Here is a 27103-nt window from a genome sequence, read left to right as displayed (position 1 = left end):
CTATGCTGAAGAGGTGGCTAATGGCTGTGTTTGGACCTCATGATAAATCTGACATCCCCTCCAGGTCCACACACACCTTTCTGCTTCTCAGTTTACTGTTTACCTAAACAATGAACCATGGCTAAGCTTAACTTTGGTTTCTCAACCCATGGATTGATGCTCACTGTTCAAGCAAATCATGCTTAAAATTAACCACAACTTGCCTGTTTCAGGCAATGTGACCACTGTAGTTAGTCTAAAAGAAAAGTGGAAGCTATTGAATTTCTCTTCACAACCTCCCCAGTAGAAGAAGTAGTACATAAATGTAATCAGGAGGGAGGCACATTCCCATCAGAGTAAGACCTCCTGATATCTTCCGGGTATGTTGGATTATATCCTCCAGAATGATCAGCTATGAGAATTCTGGGGTTTGTGGTCTCATATGTCTGCAGGCTTTTGTAAACCAGAGTTTATTGTGAAGTCCAGAGGCAGGTAGCTCAAAGGTATCCAGTGGCCCCCATAACTGAATGGAAATCTTGGAACAGTTGGATAGCAGAAACTTGCTCAGCTAATGGCTACTGGCCAATTGCTGTTGGGTCCTAGTGGTTTTCAAAAGATGGTAGGCTAAACTAGATGAAGGTCAAGTTGGCTTTTACTGTATTTCATATCATGATTGTACACTGTAATGCATTGGTATGTTAAGGGATCCCTCATTTACAAATAATTTCACTCACTCACTCATTCACATACTTCATCCCTGCATGATGGTTCATCATATCATGATGGTACATCACCATCTCTCTCGAAACAATACTTTGTTAATCTGCTCATCTAGAAGTACCAGAGTAACCAAAAAAAAAAAAAACTTATGGAGAGGGCAGATTTCAAATGAGACTGCCTGGTTTATTGCAGCCTTATTTTAATTTATTACTTTACTTTACATACAGAAAAGAAGTGTAAATTGAAAGCTTTAAAGCAGAGAATTCAACACATACACAAACTGAGACTGGGAACAAAGAATCTCTCCTGTTCAAACGTGGGCCTTGCAGGCATAAAGCTTCTGAACTCTTTATCCACAATGTAGGGGGAGGGGGGAGAGGTTTTGGGCTGAGTTACTTCTCTAAGCATTTCCTCCACTCACAACTCCCTTTAGTAGCCTTTGCATTGGATATTATCCATCTTAATGCTGGCCTTAAGTACAATTAATGCTAACCTGGGCCCACTTTAACTACTATATGGCAGATTTAAGAGGACAGCATCCTGGCTTGCACGAACTGTGATTTAAGCCAGTAGAGGGAGTATGGAGAGTTCATGGGGGTTGTGGAAGCATGAGGTCCAAAAGCTGTTGTTATCCTTTGCCTGTTCTTCACTGGATTAGGACCATAACTCCCAGTTAGCCCTCCAAGGTAGTCCAGATAAGAAGCACATCCAGGAGTACTAGCTCTGTCTTTCTTGTAAGGTTACATTAACAGAATCTTGCAAGACTGAAAATATTTCTCCCCTCCTTTTCTTTTACTCTCTCGAAAACTACGGAGGGTCCCTTCTGAAATGTTTCTCACACCATCCCTTTTTCTGTGGGCTGAGACATCTTTTACATGCCAGTTGTCCAGTCTGTGGCTCTCCCTCCTGTCTCCCAAGGTCATTCCCACATACCATTACACCCCCCTACTCAGAACTGTGCATATTCCTAGTTAAGTCTAGAAGGCTCTCACTGTTTCTAGGCCACATGGGATTCCTGCAGTTGCAGGGTGAGAATCTGGTGCCCCAAAGGTTAATTTGTTAGTTCCCTGAGGAAGATGTGACTTCAGATGAGACTAGGGTTACCCTCAGAGTGCCTAGAAAGGGAAAATTGGCATGCAGTTGCTGAAGCAAATCCTGCTAAAGACAGGCAGTCTCTCATTGCCTCTGCCTACATATTTTTCAGAGCATTTCCTATAATGTTGACTGTGTGGAAAAATAGAAGCCATTTCTTACATGTCCAAAGAACTGTTCTGTCCACCAGCTAGTTCAGTGGGGGGAAAGCAATGAAAAAGCCCTGATGACGGTTTAATCAGAATTGAAGCTGGTTGATGCCAGTCCTTTCCGAAAAGTGAAACTGCGTTTTGCCATAGATTTACCTAGAATGAGGTTATTTTTCTTGAAGATGCTGATATCTAGATGCGTTTGCTCTCCCAGTCAGATGCTTCAGTGAGTCACTGCAGGTCTGGGAGCTGCTGGGCTGGATGGCAATCTTGGACTCTAGAAACGTCCCTCTTTGTGGTCTTCTAGCATTCTCTTTGCCTTCCAGGGATCGAGGATCTTGTCCTGGCAGATATCAGCTCACCCAGTCGGACTCAGACGGGAGACAGTAGCAGCATCTCATCCTTCAGCTATCGTGAAATCATGAAAGAGGGATCCGGGGCTGGCAGTAACAAGGTGAGGGGACCAGAGGTAGAAATCAAAAGCCAGGACTCTTGAACGGTATAGCTTTGCTTCATGAGGGGATGAGTTTCATCCCCACAAATAAAGGAGGATTTTCTCTTTCCAAAAAGAAAATCAAAGCATTTCCTGGAATGGCACTTCTCTGTCTAGTTCTTTCCTTTTCCCCATGAAGGGCAACTGACTTTTCCCTCTGCATCATTTGTTGCACCGGTGAAGCGTGATGTTGTAATTCACCTAGCAAGTTTCATTTGACACTGCAGTACCAGGGTTGCAGTCTTCAAGCTTTCGGGAATTTTTTTCTTTTTCTTTTCTTTTTATGGGACTCCAAGGTCGGCCAGCTGAAGCCAGATGGGAAATACTGGAACAAGTAGACAAACTCAGCCTAAATATTTAAAGAATGGGATGGTTTTGAGTATGTGCTTGCTTCAGGAGTCTGTGATCCCTATCAGAATAACAAACTCACCTGTTTTTAAATCTGCTCTTGTGTAATCTAAATTTAATGTTTTCACATATGTTTAGAGCAATTCACATGTTTAATTTCTGATATTCATAATTTGTGTTGTCTGCCAAAAATTGGTACCGAAGGTGACTAACAGTAAATAAAAGCCAAAACAAAACAAAACTTTACTAAAACATTACATCAGTGCAAGGAAGTTTATGAAGCCAGAATAAAAGCAGGATGGCAGCTACTTGAAGAACCCATAGTTCACATCTGGTGCTTGGCTCCTTATGTTAAGCTAGTTTTATCATGTATCAGGATCTAAATGTTTATACCAAAGATAAAGGGCTTGGAAGCATAACAATATTTTTGTCTGGCAGATAAGATCATAAAGATGGCCCCACCCATACCTAGCTGGGGAGGGCATTCCAAAGTTGAGGGGCTACCAGGTAGCCTTCATTGCATCTCAATGTGGGAGGACGTCAGGAGCAGCCCCTCCAAGAAAGGATCTTAGGGTAGGAGCATGTGTGAAGAGGGGTTCCTTCAGATACTGCAGCCCCAAATGTGAAGTGCTTGATAGGTTGAGAGCAGAAACTAATTGGAAGCCACTCCATAAAGGACAGGCATGATATTTTCATATTACCCAGTTTCAATCAGTATCCCTCTACCAGCATTTTGTTGTAACTGAAGTGTCTGAATTGTCTTCAAGGACAACCCAATTAGCATTGCGCTAATTAAATGAGAAGTTACTGTCAGGTTCAGCCCAAAGAACTCCACGAGACAGTGCAGAACAGTTCTGTTGCGTTTATTAGCTTCACCTCAATACAGAAATCTCTCCAGACTGAACCTAAGTTCCCAAGCCAACAAGCCACAATACCCTGAATTCCTTAGGGTGGTGCCAGTCTCATCTTCTTAAACTTCCCACGCTCCTGTTGAGGGCTAAGGAAACGCTTATCTTCCTGAGCGTGGCCTTCATAACACCATTCCATCACAGTTACCAGGGCATGGATTACTGTGATGAGGGTGTCTTTATCCAACTAAGCCATAGCTGGTACACCAGCCCAAGCTGGGGAAAGATGCTTCATGCCCCAGAGGCCACTTGAGCCTCTCATGACAAGGACCAATGCAGAAGCTCTCCCAAGCTATGAACCTGAACCTTTAGGTTGAACTCTATTCAGCTGGACAGGCAAAGCGTCTCTGACTTCTGAAGTCCAGAATTTTATTGTAATGCTTTACAGAACTTTATTGTAATGACCCAGTCCATTACCACGAATGGCCACTGGTTCAGCAGTTCCACTACTTCACCTATATCCAATTTATTTCACTGATTGGAACCAGCATAACTTTTGAGTCCTCCATGAGCCTACCTGCCTGTTAAAGATATCAGTTGATTCTAAATTTATTTTCTGTTCTCATTTTGAAAAATTAGAGGAACAGCTTTATGATGTTTCCCTAATGACGTGCAATAACTTCTCCACTAGGAAAGTATGCTGTATATTCTTATCTCTCTAGCTTTAGATCACAACCTTTCCCAATTGGCACTCTCTAGACACGTCAAGTTACAACTTCCATAATTCCCAGTTAGTACAGCCCTTGGGAATCTGCTTTCAAATGCTTTAAGTGGAAAAAGATAGATGATAGTAGGAGCTAGATGTATAGTTTCAGGTTTACTACTTTAAAATTAATCTTATATACAATGCTGATGTCTGTGATTATATAGAGGAAACCACCTTTGGTGCCTCACAAAAGCAAGAGATAAATGCTTTTGCCTACTTAGTGGAATTTGGGTGGTTCTGCCATTGTGTCTGTAATAAAAGACCTGCACGTGAGAAGTGATACGTCTGTCTTTTATCTTTTCTACTTGCAGTCAACCACAGGAAGCCCACAGTCACAGTCGCAACCTTCACGGCCAGCCGAACTTTCAGATGAGGAGATCTCAGGACTGTTCCAGCGGCTGGCTGAAGTTCAGCAGGAGAAATGGCTTTTGGAGGAGAAGGTATAAAAATCACCTGAATTTTAGGTTTGGATTTTGTGAGACCCCGGACCGTTCAGTATTTCCTTGACTTCCCACAGTATAGACCACCTAGTTTGGATGCCTGCACAGCGGCCTTGGCATACATTCCCAAGGACCCATGTGGGAGTCCACTGATTGGGGCTTTGCTTCTAATCCTGATAGTGTTGCCAGACCTTGACTTTTGGGGCTCTGGTTGGGGAGCAGATTCTGAAAGAATGTCAGTATAGATGCAAATTCTGAACTTTGGAGGAATCAGTCAGAGACAGGGACAAACTCTGGGACAAGGGCTGTGATGAAGAGAGCAAATTAGAAAAAGGCTGGTCTGCCACATTTAAGGAACATAGCTAGTTGATCCCCAGACCTAGGAATAGCATTGGCCTTGTGGGAAGCAGGTCTGGCAGTAAGAAGTAATGCAATCTTTCTCTGCTAGGTGAAGCACCTTGAAGTTAGTAGTGCCTCCATGGCTGAGGACCTGTGCCGGAAGAGTGCCATTATTGAGACCTATGTGATGGACAGCCGCATTGGTGAGAATTGTAGTCTTCAGGAGGGAGCCAGCTTGGAGGCAGCCAGAGATTTGAGATTGCAGGAGAAAGGGGGAGTTGGATGCTCAAAGCAAAAGTGATATTCCCTGTCTATTTAATTTCAGCCTGGTTGAGCTCTTGTGAGTTGATGGTCTTCTCATTCCATTTTTGGATTGCATTCTAGGAAACCCCTAGGCCATTGTGAACCCTTAGGCCATTGTGGCTTGATCATGGCTGAGGGGAAATGTGATATGGGAGCTTCACATCTCCCAACTGTCCATGGTGTATTTTCTAGCAATGGTAAGACTCCCAAGAAATAAGAAAGTGAGTGCTAGAAGAATTAAACTGTAAGGAAGAAGGAGTAGGTAAGGTCCCTGCTCACAAGGGACCAAATGGGGCAAGCATAGTTCTACTCTACATCAGATCTGTGTTCAAGAAATAGAGTAGAACTATGCTTGCCCCATTTGGTCCCTTGCAAGCAGGCACCTTACCTACTCCTTCTTCCTTACAGTTTAATTCTTTTAATACTTTATATTAGGGATATAAATACATAAAATTAACAATTTATATTAGGGATATAAATACATAAAAGCATTGAGATTCAAAATAAAAATGCAGAATCATCAAGAATCCCTTGTCCCTCCACCTTGTCTCCAGTTGATTAACCAAGAATCCAGCACATCTGAGTTTAAATTCAGAGGAGAACAAAAAATTATGACTTCAGAGAAAAAAAATATTGAGTTGAGTGTATAATACTGGATAAATCTGAGTGGAATAAAGGACCTTGGAGAGCAACCTTAGCCATACTCTCCTCACCTATTCTCTTCCTCTGTCAGCATCAGTTTATATATGGAAAGAGATTTCCAGAATCAGTGCTTGAGTACCAGTCCCAGAAGAGAGCCCATGTTGAACCAATCTCCAAAAAATTTTGATTTCTGATTAAACCAGGAGAGGTGGGGATAAGCCTGTGGACTCAAGAAAACAAATGATTCAAATTGCTTAATTCACCTGACATTGCTTCCATGATAGACCTGGCCCACAAAAGGGACTTTTGGTGACTTAATGTATTCTTGATAATGCCAAATGAGTAGGGACATTCTTTTGCAGCACTGACAGGTTCTGTGGCATCTGCCATCAAAACATGTTAGTTCATCTCCATCAAAGACCAAGGCAAAGAGAAGAGAAAAGGAGCTGCTCCCACTCAGCCATCTTGCAGTATAAAGGGAAGTGCACACTCAGGTGTCAACACTTCCGTTGTTTGCTTGTATGGCCTGGCTGTAGCTTGATACCTAAAGAGCATTTGGTGGTTCCAAGGCCAATATTTAGCTAAGTCTTTTAACCAATTATTTCCTTTGAGGGGCCTTTTTCAGGATGCTCTAAGTTTTCAAAGCATTTGATGATGGGGAAAAGCAGCTGTCACTGCTTGAGAAAAAGGGAAAGAGTCCTGCTCATCTATATGCTATGGTTCTGTGGGTTAGAGGTCCTACTTTTAATTTTTAAATTTCTAACCTTAATAGTGCAGTGGCAAACTGGGAAGAGCAGTCATTTCTGCAGAATTTTTGAAGCTTAGGACTTCTCTGGGAAATGACTTCTGGTAGTCACGGCTTTCATATAACTCTTCCAGTGATAAGATCACAAAAGTGTGTGATGAAACTCTGCAGATTTGATCACTGGGCCAGACTGCCTGGATATCCTTATATAAATAGGACTGGATAAATCTGCTCAATTTCTGCTGCCCTCTCATATCACAGACTTCTTCTGAAAAATATTCTCCTTTTGCATTCAGGTATGTAGCTTAGATGTGTGCGTGCTCAGTATTACAGTACAAGAGGGAACCTATTATCAGCATACTTTATAGAGATTATTTAGGGAGGCTATTCTCTCAAACAGTTCTGTGTTGAATAAGCTCTTTCTGATAGTTGTTTAGTGTTACTGATGTAGTGACTTTTATTAGATCAGTAAGTTCTTGTGATGAGCATGTGCTTTTCAGGATATGGGATTTTGGTACAGTATATGGTTTCTGAAGCATTTGAATTGATGTTGTTTACCTTCACTTATGACTCTGATGATAGCTATTTGTCTGAAGTGCACTTGGGAATATTTTATTTAAATGACTCAAACCTAAGAGGCTGGATAAGAAAAGTACAGGTTGTAGAATGAGTATAGTGGCTAATGTAGGTTTTGCATTCATATTCAAAACCTGATGTAGACCTAATCTCCCATATGTGAACACACCCTGATTTGTAGGGAAGCTGTTCCATAGAGAAGTCTGCTTCTGTTTTACGAAGTTCCAGATATTCTACAGATTTGATTTGCTTCTCTTCTCCCACCCCCCACTAGTTTTCCTTTCTGGAGCACTACAACTTGAACAGTGTTAAGGTTAATTGATGACCTTGAATGGTCATCAGGAAATGGTGGGCACTGTGATCTTCAATAGATGCTTGGCTTTCAACAGTCTATATGGTTTATGCTTTGTGGTGGAAAGTAACAATTGTCCATGAAGAGAAGCATAACTCTGCAATCTGCATACGTTATGTGAATAAGAAAATTTTGCACATTTTAGTTTCCTTGGTAGGTTCTCTGCTATTGTGAGGGACTAAGAGGTCCCATTTCCTAACCAAAATAAATACTGCTGAATTGTCCTCCTTCCTCTTCTTAAGTGTCAATTTTGAGCTGTCACTCAAGATCACACACAAACGTGCTTTTCACTCTCTTTCTTCAAGTGAAGCTGAGAATCTCAATTTATTAAATTTAGTTTCAGTTAATGCCATATTCCACATACTTGGGTGGTGCAATTACAAAATACTTGACCTGAATCAATGGATTGTCCAAAATGGATCCAGTCATAGGCTGCTCCATTGTGATTTATTCATCCTATTAACGAAATAGGAATTTCACAGGTTCAGAAACTGAGGAAATCAGGATTAGCAACCATAATGCTTCTGGCTTCAAGTAGGAAGAGGTAGGAGAGGAGAACCTAAGCTGTCTGCAAGGTTAAGACAATGCCATTTTACACATGTTATTTTTCTTCCTGTCAAGAATGAAAGAGCCAAGGAAGGAAATGGGGGGTGCTCACTAGGATAGTTTTTATGGCCCCCTTGGTTTGTGGTGGATGCTGTGCTCTGAAGGGAACTGCTCCCTCCCCGAGAATGATGCACGAAAGTGGAAGTGAAGTCAGCAGTCAACTTTTTGCTTTTGGCATGAGAAAATGTTGGGTTCAGCAAATCATTCAGGAAGTCATTTGGGAAACTGAGCCACAAAGAAAACATGCTGTCGCGTTGATTGCTTCCCTGTTGCTCCCCCTGCTGGGTGTGCCCTACAGTTTTCCCCAGTCCAGTCCCACAGTGGACTGAAGTGCTATTTTCTCTCGCCCATGCCAGCCCGTCTTCTATGGGCTCCACTGCCCATAGAGCACCTTCGCCCTTTGCCCAGATGTGAGCTGGCTGCTGTTCCATTGGTTGACCAGAACTGCAAAGGAGCAAAGACCTTGGAAGGGGTGGGATAATAAGGAATAAGGGGTGTCTTGGAAAAGGTGCTCAGGTGAATAGCCAGGCAACTACATAGTCGGTGGGGGGGTGCATCCTCTGGGCACGTTTTTCATACATCCACACTGAATTGTGCTATGGGCATGAAACAGGAGTCAGCTATAAATAGCTTGTACAGGGTCGCCTTTGCCTCAGCTTGGCAACACACAACCCAGCCAGTGAATATTTCATGAATGCTAAAAATACAAGCCACCACCAGCACCACCACCACCACCTCCTCCTCCTCCTCCTGCCTCTTGAGCTGCTTCCTTTTTGCCTGATCGGTCAGTCATTTGCAGTCTGATTTGTCCTCCAAATCTTTGTAACTGAATCTAGGAGTCTTTCTTAGCCCCATATGCTAATCACCTGATTCTCAGTGCCTCAGAGACTTCAGCGTGTTTTCTGTCTTTTCTTAAAATTTAACTATTCCTCCTTCTGTAACTAAACCTTGCTGGAGTCCACTGAATGCCGTGACTTGTTTGGTTCGATAATTGAACCATGTTTGTCCAGTTCCTCCCGACTCAGCTGAGGGAGTTACCATTGGAGCAAACGACAGGCGAGAGGGGAGGCCAAAAGCAGGGGGCTTTAAGGTACTCCATAGTGCCTGGCCTGGACTGGGGAGGGAGAGGTAAGCTTAGCAGTATCCGTTAGGGCGGTCTAATTTTATTGGTTTTATTCTTAAGACTTGAGAGAGTTGAGTAGGGGTGATTTTTGAGACCCAGTGAAAAAAATGGGGCTTTTTTTTTTTGCTCCTGGTAAGCATACTAGCTGCAGCCTTGGTTGCGTTCCCCACCTTTTTTTTAATATCACTGCAAAACTGCATCTCTGCTATTGAATAGAAGCATTTGCAACATATGAATGTTTTTAATTCTCTGTTCAAGTTGACGGTTGTCGGCACTTTCAGATCTTTGCCCAAACGTGCTGTGCCAATGTGTGGGAATAATGGATAGATTTTGTACATTGAAACCAAATGCCAGCAAGAGGAAAGGAAAACTCGTGCCTGTGTAGGGCTCAGTAGTCTAATGGCAGCAATCTATCTTCTTATTGCATAAGTCCATTAGATCTTGTCCTGCCCTCTTGGACTACAGAGCTTCAAACTGTGCTCTTTTCTGTGGAGATTGCAGTAAAGTGAGTGAAAATTTGGCAGAAAAGGGGGCTTGTACAAAAATACTTCTAAAGACCACATTAGGAAGTCCTGTTGGTAGGCTTCGTAACATGCTGGCTGAACTTAGATTAATACTTTTTGAACATCATAGCATATTCTACTGTAGATGAGGATAGCGAATTATGGATCTTTTCTTACCCTTTCATTGAAAGCTCATATGAACATGGCCCTCAGAAGGGAGTACTGGATGCCAAATTTGGCATTTTAAGAAATGTGATTTTCCTTTTCTGAAAATGGAGGCATGTTTCTAGCTGTTATGGCCACCAAGATTGATGAGCTGCAGAATGTCATTGCTTTTTGTTAGAAGTAGGGACTCTTATGTAGGTGCAGAGTACAAAACCCAAACAGGTGTGTATGACTTCTGTGGGTTTCAGAGTTTAGCTTTTACAGAGTCAAATGCTAGTTTTTAAACAGTGTGTGCTTGCTCTTGTTAAATGGCAATATGTGGATTGTGCCTTGCACTGATGATTGTTACTCAGTGAACTGGTGGAAGAGTAGAAAGTGTGATAGGCACTGAGCTGAGTCAGGAGAGTTGAGTTTGATAGGGGAGCTGAGGTTCAAACCTAGAACTGATGACCACTCTCTCTTCTTTGAGGCTTTATGTGTATGTAAGGCGACACTTACTAGCACAGCCAAGGGACAGGAAAGATTTCCGTACTGAGAGACAGCTGGATTGATGAAGGCTGAAAGTCCCCGACAGAGAGAGCAGGCAAAATCGATCTAGATGTCAGGGTTGCTTTAGTCCAGCATCAGTCTGGGAAATCAAGGCAGCACACTGCATTGAACAGCCTTGGGAGGGAGGGTGCAACCTGCAGGCTTTTCCCCACTACCCTTGGAAGAAAGGACCTAGGAACTCCAATGCTCAATTTCCATCGCTCTCTCCATTTCAGGGAAGCTGGTGTGAAAATGTACTTCCAAGTAAGGTTCCATCATTTGGAAAGCTGGAAAAGTAAGACAGTTGGGGGTTAGAAAGAATTGCCCACTTTGGATTTATGAAATCAACTCAGATCGGGACTAACAAGGCCAAGAAGGAAGCTGGGCAACCGAGATAGCCCGGTATCTGGCAAGACATTGGTGGAGAATGGCAGTCAATTTGAGGTTGTGGTTTCTTCAAATGAAATACTGATTTTCAATGTATCTCTGGACTGGCTGCTTGACCAAGTGGAAACAGAGGCTTAAGTTTACTTGGATGTTCCTTGAAGCTGGAGCTATTCCCCAATGTATGGGGCCTGGGTATGATCAATCTGCATATGCTTTGATTTAGCTCTTGTTTTGAGAGTGAGTTCTACAGTGAAGTGCTCAAGAGCCTTAGTAAGCCTTGTATCTTGCTATATTCCAGGCACATTTGTCATTGTTTCCTCACCCTTACCCCTGCAACCCCCATCATTCAAACAATAGGCTAGGCTGTCATGGAGTCATACAGACTTCCCTTTTGCTGGAGTTATCTGTCTCTTGGCTCTCAAAAGCAGTGAAACTACAAGCAAATCTGTTGGTTCCTCCATCCCGCATGCAAGTTAAAATCTAATTTAATTCCTGTTCCCAATTTTTTTTCATGCCAGTTTCTTAGGATGGAGTGGAGGATGGTCTATGGCTGTTATGTCTTTCCTGCTGTTTTGCTAATTTCATGGTTGAGCAACTTTCAGCCTTCCTGCAGGGAAAGACCCCACATTCATGTCAGACCCCTGATGAGATTAGATCCAGTCCAAGCTCCAGGAAGAAAAGCTGTGAGTAATGGTTAGAGGTGCAGGGAGGTGGTGGCAGGAAGATAAGTGCCAGTTCCAAAAGGGAGGAGAGCTGAAGGATGGACATCACAGTTGTTGTTGTTTTATTTACTATATCAGCACTTAGCACTGGAAGTGGGGGAGTGAGGTGGATTCCACAGTATTATTTGCTCTGCAAAATACATTCTCTGTTTTGGCTGTATTTCTAGAAGTAGACAGGACTGAGAACAAAGACGAAAAGCTTTACAATGCAGCTTCTTTCCCTCACTCATTCTGACTTAAACTAAGAACAATATTTCATGATCTCACTCTGAATTGGCTTCCTAACCTCATATAATCAATTCTAATTGGCTGTGGGATTAAACAATATTCCTCAAGCAGTTTTTATTATTTTATTTGTTTCTTGTATTTCTGCTCCCCCTTTTGGACTGTGGAAATTCATTCACAATAACGATAAAATTAAATCCATCTATATAGAGTCCTGTCAGCCTTGCAAGGTAGTCCAGACAAGAAGCACACCCAAGAGTACTAGCTCTATCTTTACTGTAAGGTTATATTAACAGAATCTTTCAAGTCTGAAAGTACCCCTCCATCCCTCACTTGTATTCTCCTAAAAACTAGAGAGGGCCCCTTCTGAGCCCCTTTTGCCACCCCTCCTCCTTCGGACTCAAATCTCGTTTATCAGACTGTTGTCTGGTATTTTCAAAGGTCACCTAAAATAAACCTCTGTTTATGCATTTCTTAAAGGTCACCAAGGAAAGAGCTCTGATAGATAACTCAGGAGTCTTCCCTAATTTGGTGCCCTCCCGATGTGCTGGACTTTGATTCTCAGGTTCTCCATAACCCAACACATCTAGAAATCACCAAATTGGTAAAGGCTGCCCTATCCTGTGGGTGGACACGAATTTAATGTTTTCTGAAGAAGGGATCCAGAGCAGAATGTTGAAGATTTAAGTGTGCTAACTAGATCCTACAGCACTTTTAGGCTGGTTTCTCCCTGTGGTGACAAACTTGTTAGTCCTGATATCCTTCATTCTAAGGAGCTACTCTTCCAAAGTCACTTCTGAAGAGAAAGATTGTTGTTATAGGGAACTTTACATAGTTATTTATAGGAAGGATACATTCAATATGGACCCATGTTCTTTCTCTTCAAATGATGCAGCTCAGATGCTTAGTTTCCACTATGGCCATAATTTATACATTCAGTTGGAACTTCTTTCTCTGTTACTGCTTTTTTTTCCCCTGCCCTTTTCCCTTTGACAGATGTGTCTGGGGCTCATGGGCAGGTTGATCGAAGTAGCCTAAGTAGTGTCCTACGAGATCTGGTGAAGCCGGGAGACGAGAACCTACGGGAGATGAACAAGAAGCTTCAGAACATGCTGGAGGAGCAGCTCACCAAGAACATGCACTTACAGAAGGTTTGTAGGTGGAGCCTGGAGAAGAGGCATGGTGGCGAAATGGGGGCTGGGCAGAGCTGCAGGGGGCAGGAGGGAGGACTTCTGCCAGGAGGAACGTAAAGCAAAAGGTATACAGTGACATGCGGCCCTGAACTTTCAGAGTACAGAAATGGAAGTGGGCGTTTACGCAGGGCATCTTTATTTACTGAAAGATGTATAACTGGTCCTTATGAAATGCCCTCATAAGGTTGGGGTACAAACAAGGAAAAAAAAAACTTCAGTCAGTAAAACAATAAAATAAGCAACATCACAGAGGGCAGATTCTGCAATCCAGTATAAGCAGATGGTGAATGAAGGCCGTGCTGTGGCCACAACAACCCAACATTTTGGGTGAATGAATAAACAGGCTTTTTCTAAGACTGAAACCAAATGCTAGGCTGATCTCTGCAGGGAAAGCATTTTATAAATAGGTTTCCTCACCCAAGAAGGCCTTCCCTCAAACCTCCATGTAACCCCCCAAAGGGGAGATATCAGAGACAAGCTCCCTAGGAACTTAATGCTCAGACCCTTGGAGAATCCCAGGGTTTGGGGGAGGAACACTACAGCAAAAGGGGTATTTTCCCCCAAAGGACGGTGTTCTACATTAAACACATGCAGCTTTGTCATGGCAAGGCAAAGTTGCACGTGTTCCTTGGCCATTCAAGGGTGTGCTAGGGACTGCACTCCAAAAGATTGTGGGTGAGGCTAGGACAGAAACTAACCTTGAGTTTTATTTCATTTTAACCACATTAACATGTAGGGAAAATTAAAAATCATTAATATGACTGCTCTCCAATCACGCGTTTAACAATTTTCTGTCTCATTAAAAGTGATAATTTGGGATCAACTTTTGGAGGTCCCTGGGGACCCCATCCACAGCTTTCAGCCATTCCAGACCATGCTGGGGCCTCGGGCTGTGCCCCAACCTTCCCCAGGAGGGTGCTCTCTTGGTATTTGGGGTCTTCAGCTTATGCAAACATTTGCCATTGCTATGCTGGCTAAAGCCTGTGGGAGTTGTAAAGCAAACAGTTGAAGAACATGGGGTGGCGTAACTCCCACCTTTGAACAGGCTGGCACGGAGTTCTGGGAGTGCTAGTTTCAGCACACCTGGAAGACGCCATGAGGAGGAAGAAAAGTCTGCCCCAAGAGAACGCTAAATGGCATTGCTGAGTAACCAGAATGCTGATGGGGGCTTTGGGGGAGTATATTTGGTGCAGTTACTTTGTTCTTGGAATAAAAGGTGTGAGATAATCCTGTTGCACACCTGTGTCTTAAAGAAATATGCAGAGGGGGTTGCCCTTTGTTGTGATCTGCATGGTACCACCCGAAGGAGATAATGCCCTTGATGGCAAAGGGTAATGCTGTAAACAGAAGTCTACTGCAGTGTCAGCTTACCCAGGGGAAAGCCCAAGCCTTGCTGCTCAGTTTTATGAGTGCCTGCCATTTTGCCTTTCAGCTAGGCTACTGGAATCCTAAACTAGATGCCGAGTGCCAAAATCTATGATTGAAAAGCATTCTGAAGTCGCTCTGTACATAATCAGTGACACCTTGCCCTTAGAGCCATGATGACTGTATTATTACTATTACTTTTCGTGTGTGTGCCCTTGAGTTAGTCTTGAACTAGCCCCTGCAGTTTTCTTGGTGACATTTTCAGAAATAGTTTGCCCTTGCCTTCTTCCTAGGGCTAAGAAAGAATGACTGGCTCAAGGTCACCCAGCTAGCTTTTTGCCTGAGGCAGGACTAGAACTCAAGGTTTCCAGGTTTCTAGCCTGGTGCCTTAACCACTACACCATACTGGCTCTCACTATTACTATTACTGCAGCTATTTTCTGTTCCTTCTGATTAAGAGCAATACTCTGTATGTTCAGAAGAACAGAATTGCCAAAACAAAAAATAAAAGTTGGCAACCCAATGATAAGGAGCAAGCCCCCATAAACAAAAAATAGAAGAGGCTGGGTAGAACAAAAGCTACCCAGAGGGACCTAGTGGACCAAGTTCAAGAACAGATGCCTGATGCACAGCTACAAACACCAGTCTAGAAATGCTGAAGGCAACTACATAGCCTTTGCCAAACTTAAATTCCCACATGATGTTGGATGACAGCTCCCTTCATTCCTGCAACAATAGGAGTTCTGGTCCAACACCATCTAGGAATCTATGATTGGGAAAGGTTGTGGGGTGACGACCAGCAACCAGAGAGGGAGAAGATACTCATTGTGAGGTACGAGGCAGGTCTTTGTTGGACAAACTCCTCAGCAGCATGTAGCCATTGAAAAATGGGGCATTGGGGAGAGCTTTCTGGAAGGAACATGCTGCTGTGGTAAGTATATAAGAACAGCCTTTCTGCTAGTTGGCTTCTGAGTTTGTGTGTTCTTGGTCCAGGGTGAGTATATATAGAGCTGCTGTGGCTGCCTGTCCATTCACCTTGTTTCTCAGGCTGCAGATCAAGGTGACTGATGGGGAAGAGAAGCAGCAAGAGGCTAGCTTTGGCACCAAATGGAAGCTAAGGGAGTAGCAAATTTCCTTCTGCATGAACACGGTGGTGACCTTGAATAAAGAACTATGCCTTCATGCCCCCATTCTGCAGTTTCTCCAGCCTTCTCCCTGTGCCACAGATGGGTGACCACCCACATTCACAGAGGAGACCTCGGGTGATGCCATTGTCTCTGGGCAGAACAGCTCAAGGGAGAAAACTTTGCAGCTTGGAAGTATGTCCTGGGGGGCATCTTTATTCTGGCCACAGTGGTGATGGTGCAGCAGGAATATTACATCCTGGCTGTTTGTCCCCGCCGCCCCCCAGGCCAGATTATCAAGAGTGCCCCCTTACCTTTGTGCTTTTTTCACCAATACATGGTCTAACGCTGGACTTTTTCAGATAGCTAGGTGAAGATCTGAGTAGAAGAGCACTCAGATTCCCTTTGGAGGTGCTTTGAGCTCCCCTCCTTTGAGAAAAAGTGGGGGGGAAAAAACCTTTCATACATGATCCATATATCTATGTAGAGGTTTATAAAACTTATGGAGAAAAACTTTTTTCAAAGGACTAGATAGATTTATGCAAGAAAGCTCTTTTGGACTATTCCTCTTAGACATGGTATCTCAGAAGACCCTCCCTATTCAAAAGTAGTATACTTCTGAATATCAGTTGCTAAGATCAGATGGCAGGGAAAAATCAATTGCTCTTTCTCTGTGTTTTAGTGAGCTTCCTAGCTTCCAGTAGCTAGAAACAGATTGCTGGATTAGGTAGACTTCTATCTATCTAGCAAGGCAAGTCTTCTGCTTGCCTGCTTTTATCACGAAAGCACATGCTGAGGCAAGAGAAAGAGAGCTCGCCTCAGTGAAAGACTTTGCAGCATATTGGGTTTTTTTCCCCCTTCAGTATGAGCTTGATGTAGAATCTGATCTTTCCAACGTCCTAATGGAACAAGGGGACGAAAGAATGATGTCAGCGGAAAGAAGAGGCTATTTATAGCTGTGTCTGAATGGGGAGGGATGGGGGGTGAGCAGCCTCAGAGGACAGGCTTCAAGGTTGGGGCTTCAATGGAGCAGTCAGTGTGGGGCAGGAAAGGGATGCTGCCCTGGCACTGCCAGGGTGTAAATGAGGATCAAGATCACTTTGGGAGGAGACCTTCAGATATACCAGCCATGCAGGAAAACACTGAGTAGGGGAAAGGGTAGTTTGGTGTATTTGGGGATGGCCGATGAAGTAGTGTGGGTGAGCCCAGTGGTGGCCTGTAGGGGGCACTGTGCATTTGGGAAAGAATCTGTGTGCAGGTAGAGTAGGTGGCAGAAGATGCCACCTAGGGCATGGGGCTGGGCCTGGCTCCCCTGGTGTACAGCGTTCTGCAAGAGAGAATGTGATCTAAAATGCATCTATTCTGGGCTTCTGAGCCGCAGTGCTGAAAGAGGAAGAAAGGTCTTTTTTCCAAGGGAAGCTCCTGTTTTGCAGTCCAAACCAACTTGGGTCCTTTGTTCTCTTAATAAACTGTATTGATTGCCATTGGTTCTTTATCTCTCTGTTGGTTTGGGTTTTTTTGCTTTCCAGACTTTTTCTTTGAACTCAAGCCCAATGACGATCAATGAGCAGTTTTTAATTGGGAGAATGAATTGTGCAGAACAGGCCCTGGCTGGAAAGGGATGTCTATATTTTGCTTGGCAGGGCGTGTATCGGCTTCCTGCTTGGATATCGTGCCTCTTCTTCCACCGGCCTCCTTTTCTGGCTCCCTCTCATCCGATTCCCTCCTTTCTTCCAGGATTTGGAGGTCCTCTCCCAGGAGCTGGTCCGTCTTAGCAAAGAGTGTGCCCCATCCCCTGATGCCGAACCTGGCCTGGATGATGCTGTCTGAGCTCAGTCCCACCTGTGATGCCGTCCTCCGTGCTCGGCCCTCGGCTGCACTGCTGGTGTGTGTGGGGCGGGGCGGGGTAGAGATATTGGAACTTTCTGCCTCCCCTCTCTCTGGTCGGACCATTTCTTTTCAGCCGTATTGAAGGGGGCAAGCCTTTAATCCGGCTACTCTCTCCCTCTTAGTGGAGCACAAACAACGTTTCTCCCTTCATCACTATCCTACTCAGGCCTTCCCCCAAGCAGATGGATTTCTTTTGAATCATGCACCTACTGATTATGCTGCCTGCCTCTTCTTGGGCCTACATTTGCTGCCCCACAGGAAACATTGGCAGCAGTAGCTTGTCTGCAGTTGGCATGTTTTTTAAGTTGCGTGGCCAATTGCAGCTTTATTCTTTTGGTGGCCATTTCTGAAACCAGCCCCCGACCCTACCCCAACCAAGGTTGTCTCCCCTAGTCCAGAGGAGCTGCCACGTGGAGGAGGAGGTGTTCCTGCTATAGTAAAGCTTCATAATCCATTCTCAGCATACAGCAGCCCTGGGAGTAAAGTTCAGTTTACTTAAAAGCCTCTCCCCCTGCATTCTACCCTGCAAGCTGCATTTGTGATCCTGTAGCTTCTTCCTTCTGCCTGTATGACCTCTGACTTTATGACCACCTCCCTCATTTTGCATGCTTGGTCAGTTCTGAACTCCCTGTCGCAGCTGAACCCAGCTGTTGCGTGTATGTATGTGTGTTTTACACACACATTCACATGCTGATCCCCTCCCTCTCAACAGCAGGATGGAACCCAAGTGGTACAACCCGAAAGGACGAAGCCTTGCACTTGTACAGGGTGGTAGCTGCGCCCTTTTTTCAGTAATAGGGTAATAGAGGTAGAGCAAAGGCAACCATGTTTATTTAACACATCAGTGACTTGTACAAGGCTGTAATTGTTGAGTAACTGATAATGCAAACAATGGTGGTTTTTTTTTTTTTTTGGAGTGGCTTTTACTCTGTGCGTGGACATTGTTTTAAAATGGGCTTAAAGATCTGAATTGATGGGTACTCTGCTAGTAGATGTAAACTGGAGAGGTCTCTCCCCATGGCTAAGTTCATGTTCCACCTTCCCATCCTTTCTGTAGTGCAAGGTAGGCAAAGCGTAGCCCTGGGCCTAATTTCAAAAGCAGGCAGTTCAGAACTCTGGCAGACGTGATCTGCTGTTCCTTCTGATGGCTTGTGGGGTGTGAAGGAAAAAAGGGGTTTTGGGTGGAGAGGGAGAGAATGGAGCTTCCACCCATTTGGGGCTCTGACTTGACCTTAACCTGGCCCTAGGCATGCATTCTGGCCCCCAAAAGACTATTCCTGCAGGAATGCAGCTCTCGGTGGGAAAAAGGTTGCCTATCCCCTGCTCTAGGGCCTTGACCAGATCCAGCACCTCAGTCTCTGCCACCTCCTGCACATTGTAGCTCTTGGCTCTGCGCTAGTCCCCTGCTGCTTTATGGGAAGAGAGAGGGCTGATGATGTTTGGGGCTCAGAAGGCGAATCTCTGCTTGCTTATAGGGCACTTCAGGAAAGATTGGGACTCTGCTTGTTCCCTTCTTTGGTCAGTCCTTTGACATACTATTACTCAATGCTAGTCCAGCATTTGGGAGGGTGGGAGGAGAGTTTGGGAAACAACCTTTGGCCTTTCTTTTTTTAAACTGGCAAAGAGGACTTTCCTGTGCAGCTTTTCATCCTAGGGTGTTCCATACAAAGGAAGCTTTGATGGTACTGAAGGGACAGCTGGTGGGGAGGTGAACTCCTCCTCCTTCCTGTGGCCACAGTAAATGACACGGATTCGTTTTCTCAGCCTTTGTTTAGGAAGAAATGTGGTTTCTGTCAGACTTCATTGCAACAAGCAAACCAATCCAAGCACAACCAAAGAAATATTTGGGCCAGAATCGTCCACTTACGTTCTGGAGCCTTTCAGGGAGGGCTGGGGGGTGGGGGAGGAACCTGTGAGCTTCCTGCTGTTGTTGAACTACAGCTCCCAGCATCCCTCACTATTAGACATGCTGGTGGGGGCTGCTGAAAGTTTACTGGTATTTGGTGATGGGGAAGATCTGAATACTTAGCTATGTTCATGAATGAATTGCACTCAGTCATTCTGCTGCAAGAAAATATTAGTTTATTTCACTTCAACAATTTTCAAATTCACCTTTTTAAATTCAAACACTGGGTGATGAGGAGTGGAATAGAATACAGTAAAATTTAAAGGAACACATAGTTGTTTTGGGTCAGCATGATCTTGAATTTGAAACCAAGACCAGGACTATGAAACAAGAGTTTGACTATGTATGGATGATTGCTCCAAAACCCATCTTTACACTGTTGGTTTTAGAAAAAAGTTTTGCTTTCTATGAGCTTTCTCTTCCTCTTATCAAGTTACAAATGAATGACTCAAAAAAGTAGCAGTTTAGGGAGAAAGAAAGGGGTTGCACAAAGCTATAAAGCTATATATCCTTGCTTGCTTGAAGATTTTACCTTTTGAAATTATAGCAATTGTTCTCAGTGCTTCTGGGCTATGGAATCTTTGCTCAGGTTGGGCTAGTGAAACAAGAAGAGAGCCCATTTCTGAATGAAACAAAAGTATATTCCTCACCTGCCTATTTATTCAAAATCCAGATGCAACTTATTCTTGAAAGTACAGGTTTTTTTTTTTTTAATCTGCACTCAGTCGTTACCGACTCTGCAGTGACTGCTTTGGACAAGTCCTTTTGCAGTTTTCAAGGCAAGGTGTTTCGGAAGTGGTTTGCCAGTGCCTCCTTCCTAGAGCAGAGCCCAGCTGGCGAGCGCAGGAGGTGGGGTTTCCGTTGCTTCGCGCCTTTTTTGGGCGAGCGCGGCTTCCGCGCTACCAGCAACTGCTCCCGACTCCTTTTGCAAGGCGCCACCAGCATTTTCCTCCCACCGGAGTGAGAGATTTATCTACTCACGTAAGTTTTTGAACTGTTGGGTTGACAGGAACTGGGGGAGGAAGCAGGAGCTCACCCTGCTGCGCGAAGGCTGGGCTCAAACCGCTGAAGTGTCGACCATTTCTGGCTGGCAACTCCCCCCCCCCCCGAAAGTACAGGTAGTCCTTGGTTAACAACTGCCTTGTTTAGCAACCATTCGATGGCTAAGTAACATTATGACCAGTCCTTGCACTTATGACTGTCACAGTCACATGATCATGATTTGGGCGCTTCGCAACTGGTGCACATTTATGACTGTTGCAGTGCCCTGTGGTCACATGACTGCCACTTGTGAGCTTCACAGCTGGCTTCGTGTGTGTGTAAATTTTTAAACACAAGAATAAGACTAATACAAACTAAAATAGAGAAAAAAAGAAAAAAAAATGAAAAAACTAAAAGTACAAAAAGAAAAAGAGTAGCAGAAATATAGAAAAGAAAGAAAAAAGATAAAAAGAAGTGGCTTCTGATCTTTTTTACACCAGTTATAAGTACAATTATAAATTTACCTCTCTCTAAAGTTAAATCGTGACTCTCTTTCTATAATCTATCCTATGTAATCATCAAAACCATAAAACATAAATTCATTTTTTTCTTTTTTACAGAAAGTCCATAAGGGGTTTCCAGTCACCAATAAACATAGATATTGTCTTTTCTCTAATCAAACAAGTCAGTTTGGCCATTTCAGCAAGTTCTGTCATCTTCACCAACCATTCCTCTGTCATAGATATTGCCAGATCTTTCCATATTTGTGCATACAATAATCTCAGTGCAGTTATCATATATAAAAACAATGTTCCATGACTTTTTTCCAACTGCTTATCCATCAGTCCCAAGAAGAAAAGTTCTGGTTTCAGTTGAATGTTGATCTTTAAAATCCTCTGAATCACTGTATATATTTGAAACCAACATTTTCTAGCTTTTTTGCATGTTCACCAAGCATGATAAAATGACCCTTCCTGTTGTTCACATTTCCAACATAAATTTGAAGTGCCTTTATATATTCTGACAAGCAAAGTCAATGGAGAAGCTGGCAGTGAAATCATAAGTCACAGTCATGTGATGTCTCACTTAACAACCATAGGTGATTTGCTTAACAACTGCAACGGAACTGATGTCATAAGTACGGCACGGTCATGCGGTGTTTCATTTAACCATGTCGCTTAGCAATAGAATTGCTGGTCCAATTTGCGGTCGTTAAGTTAGCCTGTATACTTCAGGCTCTTTCCAGCCACAAAGTTTGGGTTTCAGGTGATGAAACTGAAAAGCCTGAATTTCTCTGATAAGCGTTTCCTCCCCTTTTTCCCCCACTGCTTAAGACGCCCCCGAGAATCTAAATAAAACTGGGTCTTTGATCTGGGGGAACAACAACAATGAAATATTTATCCATGCATCAGGAACTTAGTGACATTCCAATGAGTGGGTGTTGGCAGCTGTGGTAAAGATGCAAATTGTAGTCATCAGTCCTGGCTGCATGCTTTCTTCCCTGCTAATGGCCCCCTCCCCATGCAGTAACTATTGGGGTATGATTAAAATACAGATACACATATAAATAGTCTCTCCCTAACATTCTCTGTTGTCATGCTCTTTTAAAAAATGAAGATTCTATAATAGCAAAAAACAACTTGGGTTAGGGAGGCTATGCAGGTGGGGGATGAATCCTCAATGATTCTCCCACTGAATTCCGTGGGACAAAGAAAAGAGGCTGCTGTTTACTACTAGGAGAAACAAAATATGGTATCCGTGGAGCAAAGTTGCAAACCAGGTAGAATATGACAGACAGCAACTTTGGCCTTAGAACTGTGTAATTGGTAATAGCGTTGCTGGGTGCTTGGAAGAGGCATTTTTCATTGTCCTGCTCATCCTTACATCTTCTCAGTCCTGAGTTCACTGAGTGGTTTTCCACCAAGCACTCTGACATCCTACCCTTTCCCCCACTCTGTCTGTGATAATGGGGACGATAATACCTACCCAGCACGATGGTTGTAAGCATTTCTGTAACAAATTGTATGTGGAATACAAGGCTTTGGAATGTCATGAATGTCAAAACGTGCCCCCTAATATCTTCTATGATCCTGATTCTTTTCAAAAAAGAGCTCCGTGAATGAAAAAAGTAGCTGATGCACACTAGAAAAAATAAGCAGTGCCATCCACAGAAATGAGTGCACCATCGGTTCTTGTCATCTACACTAATGAATCCAAAACTGCAACCATGCCCTAGTTCGTTGGATGTAATTTCTAGCCATCTCTTACTCTGCACGATAAATGAGGAAGAAGGCAGGAGAAAGGTGCAGGAAAAAAATGGGTAAAAGGAGTCACAGGCACTACATGAACAGATTTAAAACTAGGGCAGGTTCTTGGTAAGCTCTGATGAGTCTTAATCACAAACTCGTGCCTACTTCAGTACAGCCACACATTTCAGCAGCCTGAGATGTAGTGAGAAATTGTATACTGTATTTAAATTCTCCCAATCCCCCTGCTTTTTTTTTTAAAGCCCAATGGTAAACTGAAGTTAAGATAACAGCTGCCTACACCACCCACTTGTCATAATGATGAGCATTTAATTAGTAAATATGTAAACAGGATGATCCAATCTTAATATTTCAGGTGGGTTGTTATTTTTATAGCAAATTCACACACCAATCAGACTGAACTCAAAGGATCCTGCTGATTAGTATGTTCTCCTGCTCCCATCCACCTTCAATGCCTTTTATCGGGAGTTTGATCTGCAGAAATCAGGTTTAGTTTGGTGCTATGAAAACCCTCACCTGCTTATTTGGCCAGAGGAGATGATAAAAGTTGGCATTGCTATTCATCTCAGATACTTTGCTACTTTTCTCAGCATTCCTGCATTTTTAACAGAAAGTGCAATTGGGGTTTCTTCCTCAGAGAACAGTAATGCTTAATTTCTAGCCACTGGGTTGCTGTGTATAAAAGGTGGTAGCCTTAAAGAAGCAGTACCATGTATGTCAAGTCCTTACCAGTCAGGGATCCAAGGGGGAAAAGAAAGCACTAAACAGGCAGAAACTAACAGATAAAGTCTTTCCTAACACAGACATGGCATAGGGGGAGTAGCTGCATCCGTTGAAGGTTCCCTTCCATATACGTTACTGGAAGCAAGGGAGATGTACCAAGTGTGAGTTTCTTTGACAAAATTGAAAGACCATCACCTCTGAACTTGAGCTTTTGAGGGGCTTTGTAGCCCCCAAAGCTGAGTGAGTGATGAGATAATTAATGAAGGGGAAAAGATTGCTGGTGTTCACATATTTTTTTTATCTTTAACCATGTTTTACTCAATCCAAGTTTCTGGGTTCACACAATACACAACCATAATTTAAACACATGGGCTGGATTTGCACAACCCACTAGGTGAAAATGCTATTGGCAAGTTGGTGATTTAGAGTGTTGAGCAAACCCAGCCATTTTTCTACTCCCAAATCTGCTAAGTGCCTGCAAAGGCAGCCACCGCGCCTGCCTTTCCTTGCTTGCAGATGGTCTCTGCCAGAACATTTGTCAACCTGTCAAGGGAGGTGGGATGAGAAAGCTGACTTGTGTTACAGGAGAAAACCTCTGACCTGGGCCATGGAAAAACTGTTGGCAAACCTGAGCCCAGGGGCTGGTGCTGCCACAGGGATTAGGTGGGATGGCTACTAGTCCAACCCAAGAATTCTGCTGAAGCAAAGGGGGCATATAGGTGTCCTGGCAACAGTCTGCTGATCCAGCTGAGAAAAAAAATGGCTGAATCGTGGTCAACCAAAAGCTTCCAAACTGAGCAGCAATTCCCTACCAGTCAGGATCCAAATTTCCCGGCCCTGTCCAGTGCTCTGCTTGCCCCAGCACACTGTTTGGCAGGCAGGATAGTTAGCTTCGCAGTACCCTTTTTGATACCCAGTACAACTATCCTTCTGCTGGTTATGCTGAAGCTTTCAGAACAGCTTGCTGCACTGATCTCAGCTGGTAACAGCCACACATTTTTTATGCTGTGAAAAGCTTCAGCTGTGCAGATCAAACTGCAGCACTAATTGGCCAGCCTTCAGTTCTTGTTACTTATTTTTTCCTGCTGGCAATACTACTTAAGAGAAGTCATGGCTCACACTCATTTTTTTCTTCCTCCTCAAGCTTAAGCTACAACTACAGGTGGCCCTCAAAGCTCTGTTTTGCAGCTCCTGGAGCCGCATCACAGATCAGCAATTGCTCCATTAAGGCAGAAAACACGTGCAAACTGCAGTGCAGACCCTGAAGTCCCAAATATGCATGTAGCCTTGAGGTATGGGTTACAGAGACTCCCAATGTATTTGGTTTTTTTTTAATGTAACAGAGGGAAAATTCCCAAAACACAAGTGGAAAGTTATATTAAACTGCAGTTAATGTAAATGAAAGCAAGCTCTTTCCTGAGCCCATATAGTCCCTTTTGAAAAACTGCTCATAACATGTTACTCAAAAACCAAGTGCAGCCCTCATCTGACAACATTTGGGCATCCCTGCTATATTGTAAGCTCTAAAATAGGCTTGATATTCTTTTAAAGAAGAATGACAACCCCCCAAAATACCAGGAAAATAACAGCAAATCCCAGCACAGAATGATTCCCTTTCTTATCTTTCATCAGCATCCACCCACAGCAGACCGCAGCCTCCTGAAGGCTATCCACCCTGGCTTAAGACAAGAAAGAAAAATGCTGATGGTATTAGTATATTGTATACTTAATATAAGCCATGATTTATTTGAATAAGCCACAGTTTGCACACAATGTCCCATGAAGCATGCTTGGCTTTACACAACTAAGCCACAAACAAACAAACTCTGTTTAGCTTAGCATGGTATGCATCTCAGCTACTGTTTGGTTAAGGATTGTGGGAGTTGAAATCCAATATGTCTGGAGGGTAGCAGCTTGGAGGAAGTTGCTATAAACCCTCCAACTCTTTAATTGATTTGAAGTGTGTATGCAAGATTGCCTTGATAGAATGCACCTTCATTTAGATTTCCAACTGGGCAGGGACAGACCACACACACACAGACACACACACACTGCCTTGACCTGCTCTTGTGCCCTTAGCAGTTTGATTTGCATGAATTAGCAGCTGAAACTTTTCCAAATCTGGAGATCACTGCTGACTGCTAAAGCCAAGCTAAGGAATCTGCTGAAAAAGAAGCAACCCTTTGCTAACCTGCATGCGTTCTTACATATTATTTCTAGTGGGAATACCCAGCCAGGTCCAGTCGTCAGAGAATTAGGGTTAATGACTGATGTCTTCAAAGCAGTGCTGTTTGCCTGGTAAGAAAAGCACCCAAGCATTCAGAGGCGCCTCTGTATTGATCTGACGCTTGCTAGCATTTTTATACGTGACCCTATGTGAAAAGAGCTCAGCCTGAGACCTGGTTCACGTTAAACCATAGACTGAATGACCCTCATGGCACAGTAGCAGCTTTTTTTTTTGGCTGGGGTTTATATGCTGCTGCACTCTAGAGAGCCTCTGACTCCAGGCTGAGTGGTCCGATGGAGACAGATCCCTTTTTAGACTGCAATGCCTTGGACTCTGTAAGTTTCAACAGGTGAGCAGGCTGCTGGAACATCTTGGGAGCCTCATCCTTTCTGCCCCCAAGTTCTACCCTAACTGTATTCTTGACAGCAAAACTGTAGAAATATTGCTGGATATTGACAGAGTAAATAATACTTTGATATGTTTCCTCATCATAAGGTTCACTCAATGGATGGACACCTCTCTCCCTATTTCTGGCTCAACCTGACTTGCTGCACAAACCTGTTCTGAGAATAAAGTGGGACCACGCCATAAACTAAGGGCTGTTAGAGGACAGGGATTCCATAAATGATTCTCCATTTAAAAATCCATTGGCAAACAGGATGTGAGAGTTAATTTCTGAAAAGGATTCCTCTCCACTGGAACTTGGGCCTTGTCTTTTCATTGTCAACGCTGAGCTGTGTTTGTTCAGAGGGGTAAGGAAGGCATTCTGCATATGATTGCGACCACTCTTACTAACTCATTTGCTCCAGAGTTTATCCCTGAATGAAGATTGAACTCATCACTTTTATGGAAGCTAAGCCTGTGTTAAGCCAGGGGGAAAGGTGGTAACTTTCTAATGTCCAGTTTTCACAGCTTTTGAATGTGCATAATGGTGACTGGAGTTGCCCCTGTCTCCTTTTATTTCCCTTCCCCTCTCCTGTATTGGCTCTGTTTCTCTTCCAACTTTAGCAGCAGCTGTTGTAGCTTTTTTGGGCATCAAGATAAAGAGATGACTAAGAAAGAAGCTTTGGTTGTATGACGTATTACCTAACAAATTCACACAATGAGGGATGGATGAGAGCAGACTGGGGAACCAGTCCTGGACATCGTCCAGATTATAGTCATTTGGGAATAACAAAAATGATTTTAAAAGTCCCTCATCAAAATACTAATTACAATTTAGCTTCCTCCCTCCCTTAACAAGGAAGGGACATTAAGGTATTAGCAATTATTTTAAATCACTGTTATATTTTGAACGTGAATAAAATGGTAATTCTTAGAAAACGGGGACAGAGTCATCTGAGTTGAGTTTCTATGTAAGGCTAGCATGTTTCTAC

General features: G+C 43.5%; 1 protein-coding gene and 1 long non-coding RNA gene across 13 annotated transcripts in view; one reads left to right on the top strand and one right to left on the bottom strand.

Annotated features, from left to right (window-relative positions):
- Positions 1-27045, top strand: part of GRIPAP1 (GRIP1 associated protein 1) — a 72889-nt gene extending 45844 nt beyond the window's left edge. For 3 of the 12 annotated variants that reach the window (XR_015795650.1, XR_015795649.1, XR_003084761.2), the window contains 6 exons: positions 2267-2394; positions 4707-4835; positions 5284-5377; positions 13048-13202; positions 17471-17618; positions 21131-27045. Coding sequence is in view for 1 of the 12 variants with exons in the window: in XM_007428697.3 (XP_007428759.1) it covers positions 2267-2394; positions 4707-4835; positions 5284-5377; positions 13048-13202; positions 17471-17563 (599 nt within the window). In the remaining 11 variants the exon portion in view is untranslated. Of the gene's footprint in view, positions 1-2266; positions 2395-4706; positions 4836-5283; positions 5378-13047; positions 13203-17470; positions 18531-21130 lie in introns of those variants that run through there. The other 9 variants (XR_015795647.1, XR_015795648.1, XR_015795644.1 and 6 more) reach the window with 9 other exon arrangements.
- The window catches only part of LOC107326140 (uncharacterized), a 31350-nt gene continuing 12162 nt past the window's right edge, over positions 7916-27103 (bottom strand). The window contains exon 4 of the long non-coding RNA XR_001559885.3: positions 7916-11004. This is a non-coding gene — a long non-coding RNA (uncharacterized LOC107326140). The remainder of the gene's footprint in view (positions 11005-27103) is intronic.

The sequence above is a fragment of the Python bivittatus genome, unplaced genomic scaffold (assembly GCF_059951505.1).
Source record: "Python bivittatus isolate LINGU-HERP-01145 unplaced genomic scaffold, Pbiv_v1 ctg000220_np1212, whole genome shotgun sequence".
Taxonomy (NCBI): Eukaryota; Metazoa; Chordata; class Lepidosauria; order Squamata; family Pythonidae; genus Python; species Python bivittatus.
The sequence above is the reverse complement of the archived record's forward strand: the minus strand, read 5'-3'. Positions and strand labels throughout refer to the sequence as shown.